Source organism: Fulmarus glacialis, unplaced genomic scaffold, assembly GCF_000690835.1.
Source record: "Fulmarus glacialis isolate BGI_N327 unplaced genomic scaffold, ASM69083v1 scaffold24956, whole genome shotgun sequence".
Lineage (NCBI taxonomy): Eukaryota > Metazoa > Chordata > Aves > Procellariiformes > Procellariidae > Fulmarus > Fulmarus glacialis.
The window spans coordinates 2,717-19,732 of NW_009219140.1; the positions used below are offsets into that span (position 1 = coordinate 2,717).

At 38.4% G+C, this 17,016-nt stretch overlaps 1 protein-coding gene across 1 annotated transcript; it reads left to right on the forward strand.

Annotated features, from left to right (window-relative positions):
- Positions 1-5,506: 5,506 nt before the first annotated feature.
- Positions 5,507-15,546, forward strand: LOC104078586 (plasma kallikrein-like; the record flags this gene model as incomplete). The annotated part of the gene is made up of 10 exons (XM_009580270.1): positions 5,507-5,564; positions 8,358-8,520; positions 9,185-9,291; positions 10,870-11,029; positions 11,595-11,704; positions 13,441-13,600; positions 14,396-14,505; positions 14,594-14,753; positions 14,883-14,998; positions 15,372-15,546. Coding segments are annotated over exons 1-10 (1,319 nt in total), but the record flags the coding sequence as incomplete, so codon positions are not given.
- Between the last annotated feature and the right edge of the window lie 1,470 nt (positions 15,547-17,016).

Below are 17,016 nucleotides of genomic sequence, written 5' to 3' on the forward strand. Positions count from 1 at the left end.
GGATCATGTTCTACAGCTGTTACAAAGAAAACTGACAACAAACTCTCTGTGTGACCTCTTGGGTGGTGCTGCTTGAAAGTGCATCCAGGGCTGCCTCAGCGGCACTACAGATTTCCAACCACCTTGACACAAACTGGTTTTTGGGGCTCTGAAAGCTGCAGGTTTGGGACACATGCCGGAGGTGGACTAGTGGTCCTTAATAGACATCCGCCAGCCTTCCTGAATTTAATCCTCATACTGCAAAAGACAAACACTCATGTATAGATGTTAGTACACTGCTGCACACAGATCCTCTTGCCATGCGTGATCTAACATGTCATCTCACTGATACTCCTCTTCCAGCAGGTACAAAACTCAAGAGCCTTTGGAGAAACCTACCCCACTTTCCGTCCTAAAAGCAGTATCGGTGCCACCTCCTGGCAAACCTCCCAGTATAGTACTACCTCAGTTCATAGTTAGGTCATATTTAGACGATGATCTTCATACTCTGCATGGATTAAAAACTAAAGTAACTCAGTTATTAAAAAAAAAAATTAAAAAAAAAAGCTGAGATTCTTCTGAAAATATTAGTTCTCTGCTAAGTAAAACTCCATCTTTTGCTTAACAAATGGGCTTTTCTGATCCATGCCTGCAGTGTAGCTTGTGGAGATGGAAAGTGTTCATTGAAAATGCAAATTATTTTGAGTGAAGAGAGGCAGTCACTTAGGAAAAAATGTATGCCCAAACCTCCAGACCTGGCTTCAGGCTAGTAGTTCAAGGACACATATAACTTGTTCAAGAGTTACTGTTTGACAATTTACAGGGCCTGGTCAAGACATTAGAACTCTTCAGTATGTTGAAACATTCTGTCTTCTCTAATGTATAACAACAACCAGCATCAGGTGTTTTAGCTGCAAGAAGCAAGGCCTTCGGCAGTTATGTGATTCTCCATTTATAAGAAAAAATCGAATCTATTTGTAAGAAAAAAAACCCCAAAAACCCAAAGAAGCCCTCTTACAAAACAAACCCAGTAGTGATTTGTTGTTTAATATTTGCAACTGTCTTTTATTTTTTCTATGATCCTGAATTTGGTCTGCATTGATTTCTTACTTGACATCTGATGTGCAGTTATTTCTGGGCTGTATTTCTAGGAAGACTTGCTGACATGTAATTGCAGGATATGGAAGTACTAACTGCTTTTATTTCAAAACAATATACAATACAGCACTTTCCACAAATCAGTGAATAAGTTATTCTAGCCATCTTTTTGCAGCCATTTTGGGTGGAATCAAGTCAAACACAAGAAGACTTTGGCCTAGTGAGAGAGTAGATTCTTCACTCAGCTAATGTCATCAGATGAAAAGGCTCCAGATTGTTCACTGTAAGAAGGAAAGATCAAGATTTAATTTTTAGAACTTGTTTTAGCAGCATTTGGTATTACACTTCTGTCCTTTGTCATATACATAATGATAACAATGCAGAATTAAAGATACGCAGAGATTAGAATATTTGGGTTTTTTTCTACTGGAGCATTCAGAACCATGATATTATAGCATCCTCATTCAGATGGAAGGATGTCCACAAAGCCATATTGAAATGAGAACTTGTGTTGTTCTTGTCTTACTGATACCTTCCTTCCCTCATTCCCTCTGAGATGCTCCTCTTCTTGTTCCATGTCACAACTGGCGGGTGTCTCATCACAGAGAGTAGATCCTCTCCCATGTTGAAGCTACTTTTTGAATAGGTTTGCCATAAGAAATGTGGGATTTTGTTTTGGCAGGTAGTATTAGACCTAAATCAGACTAAAGTAGTGTCCAGTCATTCATTTCCTGAGGTGAAACAATTCAGTAATTCCTGCCACCTCTGCGGATGAATGAGATTTTGCATAAATCACGGTGGAAATCAGCAGAAAGCAGTTTCAAGCTAGTAGGCAATTGCACTGCCAGGGAGATTTCATCTTAAAGAACTTGCTGACAGCTTAGGCTGAAGCAGCTTTTGTTTTTTTTAAAATACCAAGTCAAAATGGAACAGAGTCAGAACAGACACAAGCACTCCATTTTGTTTCAGATGATTCACCTAAATTTTGTACTTGTATCATCAAAAGATGTTTCCATTTTATCAAAATGTTTTGATGAGCTCTTCTTTTAACCCTGCCATCTGAATTACTAAATCTTAATTACAATATCCTGATTTAGTTGCCAGAATATTATTGATAGCTAAATGGATACAATGAGGGAATTCAGACAACAGTAACCTTCCGTGTGGAGCTTTTATGAGCCTAAGGAGTGTTAGATGGTTTTGGTATTCCATGCACTTTGAATTTCTAGCTCTTTTCCTACTTTAAATCATGTAATCTCTTTGGATTTCAGTGCAGCTCAGTGAACTGGTACCAGCTGAGAATTTGTCTCAGCGTATTTTATAATTTGTCCTGTAATAAATGTCCTGTAATATAATAAACAATAATTCATTCAGGAACATAGAGTTCGTAACGTTCTTTTCTCTGTAAAGAAGTACAACTGTTGATTTGAGCAACAGTGCAGTGATGCAAACAGGGGAGCATTAGTCATGTGAGTAGCAGGCCCACTGAAAGAAAATGCATTTATTTTCCAAAGCGAGCGTGCTCATTATGATTCTCTGTCAATAGCATTGCTGCCTTATTTCTCAGCTTCATCATCAAATCCAACTAATGCCCATATAGATGTGGTTAAAATGATGTATGCTTTTGGAAGGAGTGTGATATCTAAATTTGAGAACTGCTGCTTTAAGAAAGTCTTTTTTTCTTTTTTTTCCACTAGTTTGCTTATGAAACAAACAGCCATCACCAGAAGATTCCTTTTCCTATTTCTAAAATAGAGATAATGGATTATAGAAATGAAATCTTACAGAAGCTTCTGATGGATGGGTATGACTGCATACTGTATGATGAGACACATGATCTTGGTGAAATTTATGATGAATCTGCCCTGTTTTATCTGCTGATTTGAACTGCATACTTTATTTTTCCAAAAGTGTGGGGTTGGAGGTTTTTGGGTTTGGTTTTGTTTTGTTCTTTAGTAAGACAGTAATGAACTGGAATAACACTGCCCAATATCTGAGCTGGAAAGCCCAGATGGGAAATGAAAAGTGAAGAAATTAAAAGTCCTTGGAGAGAAGTTCTAATGCCTTTGTGCCACCAAGTGAAATGCACACCAAAAAAAAAAAAAAAAAAAAAAGAAACAATTATTTTAATTGAATACGAGTGCAGGTTGAGCAACACAAAAACTTTTAAGTTCAGCTTGCTTTTTTTATAAACATTCAGATACACGGTAGGTTTTGTGATTACTCTCAGGATTATGAATTCTGTATTTTGAAGTAAAGGTGATAATTTTTCCAGAGGTGTAAAAGATTATTATCATTTTATAGATGAAAAGAGAGAGGCTAAGTGACATACCTGTGGTTACACAGAAAGGCTTCAGTGGCGTTGGCTGGAGATGGTGTGGTATACTTTCACCGAGGTGTACTCCCATGATACCTCTACACCCCGTGGCCGATGGAAAATCTCCTCTTCTGAGCTGAAGGTCAGAGGGGTACAGGCATCTTAGTCTCAAAACACTTCATGTTACAGGAATAAACTATCAATATGTTTTGCAGTAAAGCCTTCTGGCACTCTCCCTTGTCACTGTTACACACTTAAAACAGAAAAGAGCACATAAAAATGAAAGCTGCTGTACTGAAAACATTTGAGTCCTCTCCTTAAAAGCATGTCAGGGCAGAGCAAGTTGATACACAGGACAGTATGGAGACTTTCTTTGAAACAGTTCTTCCTCTGTGAGGAGGAGTTGGAGACCTTGCTGGCCCACAAGGCATGGAGAAGTCATTTCAATCATCAGGATACTCATATGGGTCACAGCTGGGTGAAACTTTTTGATCTAGATGTTTTTTGAGTAGAGCATATGTATCTGTCTTTCCAGCATATTCGGTTTAAAAGAAAAGAGAAAAAGAGTGGGGAGGAGGGAAGAGTTGTCCCTTTGGCAATTTCACTATGAAACAAAACATCTTTTTTTTTAAGATTTGAAAGATTTTTTTTTTTTGTTTGAAATTTATTTTGCTTTGGTTATAAATGTTAAAAGGAGTTGTAGAAATCAAAACAAGTGATTCAGGTCAGCTATAAATTAAGTTTGTACTTCTTGTTGTTGCATTTACATTTCATATATCTGCAAACAGGTTTGGGTTTTTTTTCTGGCTTCCGGCAAACTGAAGGTGCTCTTCATTGCATCTAACAACATAACAGGAGTGTAGAAAGGGCCACAGTAAAACTGCTTGAAAGATGTAGGCAGGATAATTTCTGCAGAGTATTGAAAAGGAGGAGTAAGAACTTGAGATGATGTTAAAGAAAACAGAGCACAGAATACATAGCTGAAGAATAGAGCTGTCTCTATTTGGCAAGGGAATGCCTCAAGAAAATGGTGTAATAGTAAGAAAACGTAGGTGACGATTCTGTCCTCAGTTACAATAGTTTCATAACGGTGTCATTTGCTTGGGTCTGAGTCACTAGTCTTACTGTTTTCACGTGGATTTCCCCTCCTGCCCCAGCTCAGGATTTACTCTTGAGACGAATCTCATTCCCTGTTTATGTAAGTTCTTGTGCTAGCAGCAGGAACTCTGCTGTTCTGAACCAGGGATTCGCCTTTTATTTTAAAATGTTGACAAGAAACAGATGCTCAGCTGGTGTAAAACCTGGACATCGATTTCAGTGCAGTCTGGATGATGTATGCACTGAAAATGTGGTCCAAGGTCAGTAACAATATTGACAGAAAGAGTACCCATTCAAAGTAAATATTAAAGATAAGTTAGCATTGCAGGCACAGTAATATTTAACACAAACTGTTGACTTTTTTTTTTTTTTTCTTCAGTAGAGCATAAGCTTTATCCATTCATCCAGACCTACTGTATGTTCAGGTATGTAATCATTATTGCAGCTGATATTCAGTGAAAGGTTTTCATAGCAACAAGGCAGTGTATGTTGATCAATTTATGGATTGTGTTGTGTGGTTAATTTATTTGATTCTTTCACAGCTTAAGTTATAGCATGTGAAAAAAAAAAAAAAAAAAAGGTTTAAAATTCATATAACACATACCAGAAGCAGTGAGTGTGAGTCATTTGTTTGCTACATTGATAATAGCATCCACTTAAATACGAGGACAGAGTCAGGATTAATAGTGACGTTTTGATGGAATATTGCTCCCAGTCTAAGCAAGAATAAATATTCTGCTGTAAAACGAAGCAGATATTCTCTAAGTGCTTATCAGCTTTATTGCTTCTTGCAACCACAAGTAAAGGACAAACCTTTGTTGCTCTTTTATGATACTTTACATATGCCATAACTGCATATCACAGCTGTAATTTGTAATTCTCAATGTCATTTTGAATTAATAGTACTTGTAACAGTACAAGTGTATATCAGTGATATGCCTTGCGGTACTTTATAAAACTAATTATACATCCTTTATGAAACATATCCTAAAGAATGATTTTGTGTTTTTTAGGATGATTTGGATTTATCAGACTTTTTATTTCATTTTCTTACTTGCTTCCGTTTACAGTGGTAAGTGAATATACAATTCCTAAGATAGGCACACAGAGTAACGCAACTCTTCTAGAAGGGGAGATGATTAGTAACTGCAGTCTGGTCCCCAGAGAGCTGTCTTGATTCTGCTGGGTGGCACTCAGTTAGGTTTGGGTAACTCACATAACTCTATTGCCTGACGTGGAACTTTCTAACGGGGCTTTACTGACATTGTCCTGCCACCACACCGTGCCGTCACCGTGCACGGGACCACGCTACGGGCAGTTTTCTCTATCGGACTGAGGCTGCATCCAGCTCGCAACCGTGAGATCGGCGTGATGTTCAGCACCCTACACCCAACAGCCGGGTTAGCAGCTTTAGCAGCAGCTTGGGAAGGGAGCCCGTTGCGGTTGATGGTGGGTGCAGGAGGCGGAGTGGCGCCCCGTGCTTCTCGGCTGACTGTGCTCCAACCTGGTTCCCCCCAGCACGAATCTGAGCTCTCTAAAGTTAGCAGCAAGGCGTGCTGGCTGCCGGAGGCTCGATCCGGCAGCGCTGGGGGGAGCTGGCCGCCCCTTCCCGGCTGCGGAGGAGCCTCAGCCCGTTCCCCTGGCGCTGCCCGGGGGGCAGGAGGCAGCACTGATGGCCACCCAGCCCGGCAGCCTCACTGGGGACAGCAGCTGAGCTTCAGAGCCAACATCTTTTTTTATTGTTTTTAAATAAACAAACCCCACCAACCTTCTGTCTTATTACACATTGCCTTTGCGGGAAATTACCGATTTAAAAAGTACCTGTGGAACACCCGCGTACCATCATGCTTGCAAGACTATTGCAATAAGTGTGAATAACTCCAGAACCAATTGGTTTACATAAATTGTTTTTTAGAACTCTCTTGATAGGCTGGAAAATTAGTGATTGTGTATGTTTTTCAATGTCGGTCTGTGTTAATGATTTACCTTGTTCAGTGAGCAAAAGTCAAACTAGAAAAATTGCATTGCATTTCCCTGAAGTTCCCTGTGCTGATAAATTATAACTAAGACCTAACACAGGTTTACGCTCAGTAATTTATTAACTGTTTTCTCGGAGGACAATTAGGTAACTCAGCTTTTTAGCAAAATCTGTTTGATAAATGTAGTATTATTTAAGGAAAATTTTACATGGATTGAAATCTCAGCAAAACTAAAATCTTGGAACATTTCTGAGGCCTCAGAAACGTATTTTTATTAAAGTATTCAGAACTTAGTTTTGAATAGTTTAGGCATAGTTTTACATGGTACATAGTTTTACAGCACAAATCAATTTTTTTGTGGGTGTTAATTTACACTAGAAGAAGGTAAATAAGATCCAAAATGTCTAATACAACAAATAATTGCAATATTCTTTTTTTTTGACTTTAGAATTCGCTTAGAGTGTTCTAAGTAATAGAAAATGTTTTTCTGTTAATGACAAAGTTGGGCGGAGAAACTCTACTGAGAATAATAAATACCAATTTTTAGAGAAAGATCTTGAAAGTATACGTACCAGAAAATTTGGATGTTTATAAAGTACAAATTTTGTATTAACAAGAAATTAACCTTTAAAAGATATTAGCATATCTTGCACATGTATCTAATAATTCCTTACTTTTTCCTTTTTTTGGGTAAATTATATATTTTACCCATGTGCAGGAAACATAGAATTACCTAAGTATAGTTTATAATCACATTAACAAATACAATCGACTTGTAATATTTCAAAACTGTAAAATCCAATATGATTGTTCCACTTGTTTTCATTTTAAATAGACTTTGATACAGCACGATAGCTCTATAGTAACAGATTAAGCAGATAGATGAAATGTTTTCAGTTGGGTTTCCTCCCATTCTGTAAAAATACAGTATTTTCTCTTTATCTTTTAGCTAAGAAAAAGCACTTTTGTAGATACAGGAATAAAAATCAGCGTATTTGCCGATTTGCTACCCCTTTGCAGAGCAAAATACAAGAAGAGAGTGAGCCCATCTGCAAAGCCATCCGTCTTGTGTGTTTTAACACGGAGATCTTACAAATGCCTTCATTTTGAAGGATGGGAACAGGTTGCTGCTTAGGTATCTTCGTTGCACAGCTCTGCAGCGTGAGTGGGTTTCATTACAGAGTTCAATATGAGATTGATGATGAATTCCTGCAGATGCGAGGCGGTAGTTGAGCTCATTTTTACTTTGGACAGTTCTTGAGACACTACTCCTGCAACAGTATTTTCTTCATTGTAAAGCAAGTCAGAGGGGGTTCAAGGTGCAGTGTGAGGGAGGAGAAGGTTTATAACATTCTGGGAGCCATTGAAGCTATGAACAGTGGCACTGCCTGTGACTCTGGCCTTGGAGCATCCCTAAACAAAATAGAACTGTCTTCACATACAACTTTCTAACTCTTTTTGGTCTCTGCACTTCCTTCTCCTGTTTTCCTCTTAATGGTGCTCCGTACTGGTCTCTCTCAGCAGATGCTTCTGCCGCTCCTGAGATCTGCCCTGAGAAAGTCCCTTCCCTCTCTGCTGTGCAGATCTGCCTTGTGGCCCATCCTGCAGCTCGGGCTTCTGCCTCGGCTCAAGCCGCCCTGCTCCAGCATCGGGTACGAGGCAGGGAACGGCGGGGAGACACCCCAGAGAGTTTTATTTCTGCTGGAGAGCAAAGACGAGACTCTCGGAGGAACTGTGCTACTCACCCCCCTCACCCTCTTCTCCTGCCAAAGGACTGTATTAAAAGCAAGGCCAATGGCAAAGAGGAGCAGTGGCTTCACCCTCTCCTGGTAAACTGTGTGCGCTCCCATCTCTAATAATTTACGCATTTTGTTATTCCATATCAGAATGTGTGACTCAAATCTATGAAAATACATACTTCCAAGGAGGAGACCTCACTACGGTTATTACACCAAGTGCCAATTACTGCCAAGTAGTGTGTACTTACCATCCTACCTGTCTGCTCTTCACCTATTTGCCAGCGGCATGGACTAAAGATCCTGCAAAAAGGTAAAATGTTCATGTTCATGTGGCTTTTGCTGGTCTCCTGTGATACTTTTAGGAACTTGGTAACATTTTGACAGAACACAGGCATACAGGGAAAGCGATAGGATTGCCATGGAAAACAACGTCATGTATCTTTAAAACTGGTGATCTAAAAGAGTAATTGCTTAAATTTGAAAGATGAAATTTGGTAATGCGCAATCTTTCACACTTGCATACCAACCCTTTCAAGGAAACAGAACTGACTCCCTCCTCTGTGCCACATATTTATTGTTGAGGGACAATGTGAGCAATTTCACAACTCCAGTGGTCCCCTCTACTGTCCTCCTCTCTCTTTAGCATATTTGTCTAACAATTAAGAACTTCAGTAGCCTGAGAGGATGAGGTTGTCCTCCCTCTCTATACCCACTGCGTTTCTGTCCTCCAAACCCTGGGCTCTGCTTCTTGCTTTAATGAGACCTCTTGGAGCTCCCACATACACCAAGTAATCTCATCTGCCACCAGTGGCAACAAAGCAGATGCAGCTCTACCCGATCTTTCTCCAAGTTGCACTTGTTGTCTAAATTTTAATGTTGAGGGATATTGGACGGCCTGCATTTCACCTGTGAAACAATTATGAAAGTCTCTGTTGTACTGCAAAAGCTGTGAATTGCTTCATTTTAAACCACAGGTTTTCCTGCTACTTAAAAGACAGCGATACAGAAATGCTGCCGAAAGTGGATATGGAAGGAGCTGTCTCTGGACATTCCTTAAAACAGTGTAACATCCAAATTAGTGGTAAGATACGGTTGTTCACATATATGCATTTTATGCCCTGTATCATGTAGCAGATGTTAGAAAATTAACATTTCGAAACCAGGAATAGAATCAGGGAAGCAGCCAAGCAGTGATTTGTATGTTCTTTGCCAGATCTCTTTTAAACACAGCTTACAAAATCTTCCACTGGTTTTCACCCTTCAGCCCCAACTATCCATCACCGAGGCTCCCCAGACGAGCTAACAGGGAAATTATGCTCCTGCAGTCACTGTTTCATTTGCTAGAGGCAGATGGGAGCACATGCTTTAACTGGTAGCTCCAGTTCTAAAGATTAATTTACTATTACAATTCCACTCCAGCAAGCTGCTCGTACGATGTGTGTGACCCTGCTTTACAACTTTGTAGAGCAGGTGCCCAGCAAAGCAGATGTGCATAGTCACAAAGTGATGGTGCTACCTTCATGATTCTGTGTAATAATTTATTAGCAGCCCTATCTTCTAGTGTATGTATGTGGGCTATGCACAGAGTCTTAGTGTCCACATGCCATACCTGTGAGTTATCAGCAGGCATATTTAAACCCTATTAAATGTGTTGTTTTAAATATGTTTTAAACCTGTACCATCATAATGATGTAATTAAGAGGAGATCAGCTTTAAGCATAGCATGGTACTGCAGAAAAACAGAATAAGGAAGAATATATTTATTCACTTCCTGACTTTGAGGCCGAAGAGAGTCTTATGGATGTCAGGCTAACTCTTTAGTTTTATTGGTATAGCACCTCAATATGGCAGGGCTAAATGGGTCTTACTTTACGCAAGTTCTCTACTGCAGCTATTAACAAATCAGTTGTGCTTGCTTTTGCTTGCCACTTGCCTTTCAGAGCAGTCAGGACTTTTAAAAGCCCTTTCCTGCCAACGTCCTGTTGCATTTATGTTTCTGAGTAGCTTTGGCCCAGCAAAATAGATTTCAGTGGGATGTTGTTCTTTATGCTGTGTAGACTAATTGATATCACTGGAATTACTCTAGAATCAGACTAATGTCTGAAAAGAAAATCCACCCATATATGTTTAAAAACCCCACCAATGGTTGGCTGACTCATGTTCTGCGAAGAGACCCCACTGACCGTGAGGCAAAACCTGCATCCTGCATGGGGGAAAGCTATTTCAAACCCCACAGTCCCAGTTCTCTAAATCTCTGACTCAAATGGGAGATGTCTGTTGCTTCTGAGGACAGAATTTGCCTTTTAAACTGCTCTATGAATTTGGAAATGGGAAAGTATGTTTCAGTGTTAATCCTGAGTTCTTGCTTTGATTAATGTCATCATGGTCTCAGCCATAGTGGTTAGAGCTCCTCTCTCGTGTAGGCAGAGGCACTGTCAAAGTCTGCCAGTTTTTTCTTCTGCCATGCGGTACTATACTATACCTATGCTTCTGATTTTGTTACGTGTGAAGTATGATGTAAGTGAAGTGAGCATGGGACGTGGAATCTGGGTTATGAGGGCTCTGTCATACGAGCTGCTATCTTTTGGGCAGTTTGGGGTGCAGGGTGGGGAAAAGAATAGAAGCATGTTTTCAGAACTTGGTCTTTCTTTTTTCACAGCTTGCAGCCCAGATGTCCACATAGGACTGGATATGGAAGGGAAAATTTATGATGTTACTATGGCTGACAGCTATCAGCAGTGCCAAAAAAGATGTACCAACGAAAACCATTGTCATTTTTTTACATATGCCTCAGAAACATTTCACAATGCAAGCTTTCGGTAAATACAGGTTTGATCCCTTTCCTTGGTAAATACAGGTTTGATCCCTTTCCTTGGACAGTGCTGCGCTTTAGTAGAGTAAATCTCAGAGCGGTCTAAGGTGCGAGAATTTATTCCAGGAAGTAATTTTTCCTTGATTTGTCATCCTTACAATGTTTATTCAAACTTACAGATAGGAAAATGTCTCTAGTAAATTGGCTTTCATTTGTCCATCATAGCACTGAAAAAAATGAAAATCCTCTGGAGGTATTGAAATGCAAATTATATTGGTAGGTATGCAGCATTATTGCTCTGTTAAATCTTGCTCTGCTTATTGCTCTGAAAATAGCATTATCAGAGCATCCAGAGAAATTCTTTCATTTTTATCAGGCCTATTTTTGAGCTGTTAGACTGCTCAATTTTACCAGTTGAACGTTGTTCAGTTAGCTCTGTTCCTTATTTGAAGATTGTTCTGGAGATTGGAGATTGCTCTGCCCCATGGCCAGAACATGCACCATGGTAGGAATTATGGGACCAAGGAAGATGGCCTGTTGTCTTACCACTTTCTTTATTCTTTGTCACTCAGTAAAAAATGCTTCTTGAAACATACCAGTGTAGGAACTCCAACCAGCATAAAGGTGCTTGACGAGGTTGTGTCTGGATTCTCTTTAAAGCCATGCCAGCTTTCTGAAATAGGTAACTATTTAAAATCTCTGATTCAGTTTAGTTTTAAGGGTTATGGATGACGAGGTGCAGTCTATCTCTGATATGTATAAATGTTTCATTATGTAAAATAATTCTAATATAAACTTATTCTTGCAAAGATAGTTAGTACTCTCAGGCACAAAGGAGGTTCAGATCTTTCTAATTTTTCCATTTTATCATTTGTCTTACAAAAACAGTTGCCTACTTTGAAGATCTAAAGAATCCTTTCGTAAGATTAGCTTGATGAAATTGCATGTTATTTTTGTACCATGGATGCAAAAATGAAAGATAAAATCCCATCAAGATCAAAGATCAGGAGGAATATAAAGCTTTCTAAATTCCATTTGTATACTGTGTATACACTTAAAATTGTTCCCTCAGGACCCACGGATGGATCTTACCAGGTCCCATGGACTTGTGCACCTTCAGGTTCCTTAGATGGTCTCGAACCTGATCTTCTACAGTGGGTGGCTCTTCATTCTCCCAGTCCCTGCCTTTGCCTTCTGTGGCTCCCGCAGTGAGGCTTGAGCACTTGCTGGTGAAGACTGAGGCAAAAAAGTCATGGAGTACCTCAGCCTTCTCCATATCCCGGGTAACCAGGTCTCCCGTTTTCTTCCAGAGAGGGCCCACATTTTCTGTAGTCTTCCTTTGATCCCCGACATAGCTATAGAAGCTTTTCTTGTTGCCCTTGATGTCCCTGGCCAGATTTAATTCTAACAGGGCTTTAGCTTTCCTAACCTGATCCCTGGCTTCTTGGACAATTTCTCTGTATCTCTCCCAGGCTACCTGTCCTTGCTTCTACCCTCTGTAGGCTTCCTTTCCTGCTTATGTTTTTTTAAAACCTCGTCAAATTAACATTAAGCTCTACCTCTCCCTTTTACTGTTTTTCCGTTTCTGTAGTAAGAGGTTCTCAGTATGTTTCTATAACTCATTGGGTAGTGTTGACTTGGCTGCTGTACTTTCTCAATAGCTGAAATTCTCTGCTACCACCAAGTCCTGTGTTTTGGATCATTTCACTGTTTTTATTGTCTTTACAGCCTGATAGTTTCCAGAAACACGCTCCATGCCAGTGCTTCCCTTTTTCCTCTTTTTATTGTGGCTCTGGGATTTTCAGTAGGACTTCAAGAGTATCTTTGGAGAAGGCAACTCATTCTTCTCTTTCTAAACATGCAAATAACTTCTATATACATAGTCTGGTTCTGTGAATTATCCTGCCAAGCTTCTGTTATGTTATTTTGGTCATGTCAGAGGGCAGACTGTACATTACTCCTGCTTATTCTGCCTACTTTTCAAATAACATTTAATAAAGTGTTAAGAGGATCATCCCATTATTTTTCTTTTAGTCTTCCCACGATCCTCTAAGATATGCCTATTACCTTAATTATTTAATCTTTACCTAGATTACCATGATTTATTCCTAACTGTGGATTTGTACACTGATCTTCACTGTTCCTAATTTAAAGCCTTCTCTATTAGATTAGCAAATCTGTATTCTAACATGTCATTTGTTGTCTTCTCTATATGAACCTTATCCCTGCTCAGTAGTCCTCTCCATGAGTTCTTGAGAACTAGTTTTTGGTTAAAATGTGGTGCTACCTTTCCAGTTATATCAGTCACAAAGGAAGGAAAATGTGAATAAGGATAGAAATGAATTATCTATAAACCTTATATTCTGACGACATAATAAAATGTTTGGAATTTTGGTATTTTGTTCTTGTTTCATACAGATTGTCAAATGGACATTTTTGAAGATCAAGAATTTTCAGGAATGAATATTACAAGTTTTTTGACTCCTGATATCTCTGTCTGCCAAACTATTTGCACATATTTTCCAAAGTGCTTGTTCTTTACATTCTTTACCAGGGAATGGCAAATAGAATCCCAAAGGTGAATATGACAACTAACTTTAATTCTCTAAGTAGATTTTTTTTTTTTTTTAAAAAAGCACACAGTCTTTTTTTAACCACTATTTTCTTAGACTTATGGAAATTTTTGTTAAAAGGTTATTTTCAGTAAAGCATAGCTTTTTATTTTTTGTATTCGTAAGTTTATAATTTCCTGTGGGCATTTCATCTGTTCTCCATTGTGATCAGGGGTTTTGTATTGCAGCTGCATATCTGGTGTTAATCTGAAGTGTTATACACATCAAAGAGACAGTGAGCCTCCAGATTGCTCTAATGACTTAAAACTGAATTTTATGAAATTATCAAGAGAGTCATCTGGTTTCCTAGCAGTATTAAGTTAGTTACTTGAAAAGATTTTTGATAAAGGTAACAGGTTTAAAAATGTTTCTATTGAGCTTCCTTCTTCTATACTTAGTAGTGAGAATAGTTAAAGACCTACATTCCACACAAAAGAGAAGAATAAAATTTCAAAGGAATTTCAGGGAGAAGCAAAGCTGAGATGGCATATATCATTGAAAGTCACCTCTTCTACCTATGTATAAATACTGTACAACCTTTAGTAGTACAGTCATATGCCACTTCACAAAACTACAAAAGCCCCCTCAATTTAGTGTGAACTAGTGAACTTAGTGAATGCATTTTTATATGAAATACTTTTATAGATAGAGACTTGGAAGAAAAAACACATTTAAGAAAGAACCTTCCCTTACCAGTACCTAAACAATCAATTTTAGATGTGAGCACAGATTTAGTTATTGTAAAAAATTTTTCATTTTAGAAATCTTTGCCTTCTGAAGACATCAATAAGTGGGATACCAGAGGCACTTATATCACGAGAAAATGCTGTATCAGGCTTTGGTCTCCTAAATTGCAGAAAATCCTTTCCTGGTAAACAATAAATTACATTAAAAACACTAATTTTGAACTGATCAAATTAACAGACTTTCTGATGCTTGGAATGCACTCATTCTTACAGCCTGCAATTCTCGCACTTACATGCATATGAATTTTTTGGGAGATGAACTCAATGTCACTTATACTAAAGGACACAGAGCCTGTCAGCAGGTTTGCACAGATGTGATCCGCTGCCAATTTTTTACCTACTTTCCCCTCCAAGATTCATGCAATGAGGAAAGGTGAGATATATTTTTTTAAAATGTTCAAAGATTGTTGAAATAATCATTCCGCAGACTTGGACAAGGGGTAATGTATGTGTTCTGCATAAAAAAAGTACAAACTGAATCTCTGCATTAATTCATTGGCAGAAAGTGTGAGTGTCACCTAAGAATGTCCTCAAATGGATCCCCAGTGGAAATAGTACATGGGCCAGGAAGGATCTCTGGATACTCACTAAGATTATGTAAAAAAAAAGCCAGTACTGGTAAGTAAACCTTCTTTCACGTAAAAGAGACAGTGCTTAACTGATTTCAGTACAGGAAGCCAAAGCCGCCTTTTTTTTTTTTTCAATTGGTTGCATTGAATTGGTTGCATTGTCCCAATGGGATGCTTTGTGAAGTTAGTGTTCTGAAAAAGTGAAGTCGGCCAGGTCTGCACATTGTAAATGCCAAGAGTAGCACTGCGAGCTTGGTTTAATAGACTTCATGATAATAAATCATAAAGGGATTGGAATGTATCACGTATCACTTTCTTTGCAATAGATCGGTCCCTGTTCAGGGATCAGCAGTAGTCTCATCTTCATTTTTCATCGGTGAGTGCAAATTGTCTTTAAGCACAATTTTAAATTATTTCTATAGTGTGTATGCAGCATTCTGCAAGAACTATTAGGATCGTTGGAGGGACAGACTCTTCTCCTGGTGAATGGCCATGGCAAGTCAGCTTGCATGTGAAGCTGTCTCGTCAGAGACACCTCTGCGGGGGCTCTATCATCAGCAATCAGTGGATTCTTACAGCTGCTCACTGCGTCATGAGGTGAGGCCTAAATGTAAATGTACAAATAAAACCAAAAATTTCATCCAGCCTGTCAGATAAGTTGAGATCTATCTTTCAGAAAAATAAAAATGAGGACTAGAGTAAAATAAACTGTTTTAATGTAACTAAAAGGTGAACTTCTAAGGTAGACTATTCACATCCTTAATGTAACTGGAACTCCATGCTTTGTCCCTTAGTACATAGTATTGTACTACTGACGCTAAATTATTTTAATGCATCTAGAAGATGAAATTCTAAAGCAGACACCAGATACCTACAGAAATTTAGACATTCTTATGTGATATAAGCTTTTTCTTACTGTAATACCATATAAATCTATCAAGGAAAATCTGTTGCTAGGTTATTCCATTTTATAAATTTCAAATTATTTATCTCAGAGATTTCTCCGTGGAGCTTAAGAAATGGTACTAATCTGATAGCTTCAGCAGCAGCATGCTCAGCAAGTTAACTTATTTGACCAGGACACAAAGTAAATCTCTGGAGGGGTCCAGTTAGGCTGCTTCTGGTACCTAAGCTACCTATCTCTGCATTCCATGAAACATTCAGATCCCAATTGTCCTGGTTTTCCTTTAACAGTTTTTTGTTTTTTTTTCAAATTCTATCAATCAGTCAATTAATAGCCTATTTTTAGTGCAGATTTCAGTTGTAAGAACAAAATTTAAAGCAGCCAATACCTAAGACATTGCTAATTTCCACTGACGCATATAGCCTGTATTGTTAATCAAATTACCATCAGATTTGGGTCATGAAATTACTTGTGTTGTGAAAAGCTGATTTAATTGTCGTGCAGATGATTCATTTCTTTTGTTAGATTGTCATCGTTTGTAAAGCAGGTTATCCTGTCATTTACAGAGTGAAAAGTGTCAGGCTATAATGCAGTCTGATGGGAGAAAAGGGACAGGTAGCAGATAAAATGCTTCAAAGAAGGGGATGTTGACCCAGCAACATGGTCCAAAATCAGGCATTTTTACTCACACAGTATAGTGCGTTACCCATTACTGTTTTCATGTGGAAGATCATTGCCAATATTTTGCTTCCAGTGGCAAACTTTATAAAGGTGGTTAAACTCTCTAAAAAACTCTATATAAAAAAATATAATACTCTACCTGCTATCCAGTGTAGAAGTTACCAGTATTATAAAAGGCAAAGGAAGAAGTTATGCTTGCAAAATAAAAATAAAAAAATTAGACTTTGTTAATTAGAAGTTATTAAGCCTAACTAATCTTTATGAATTCATATATAAAATCTTCAAAATTTTCGGAAAGTTTATTTAAGGCAAGATTTGCATCTTCTTCATTGCATGTACCAAAACTTCTAGGTTGCCTTCATGGTAGAATATCACAATGAAATATCCCTTAAACTTACTCAAAGTAAAGTTGAAATCATAGAGATTAACTGGAACTTTTCATATAGGTCTATGATCTATATTATCTATTCTAATCTATATTA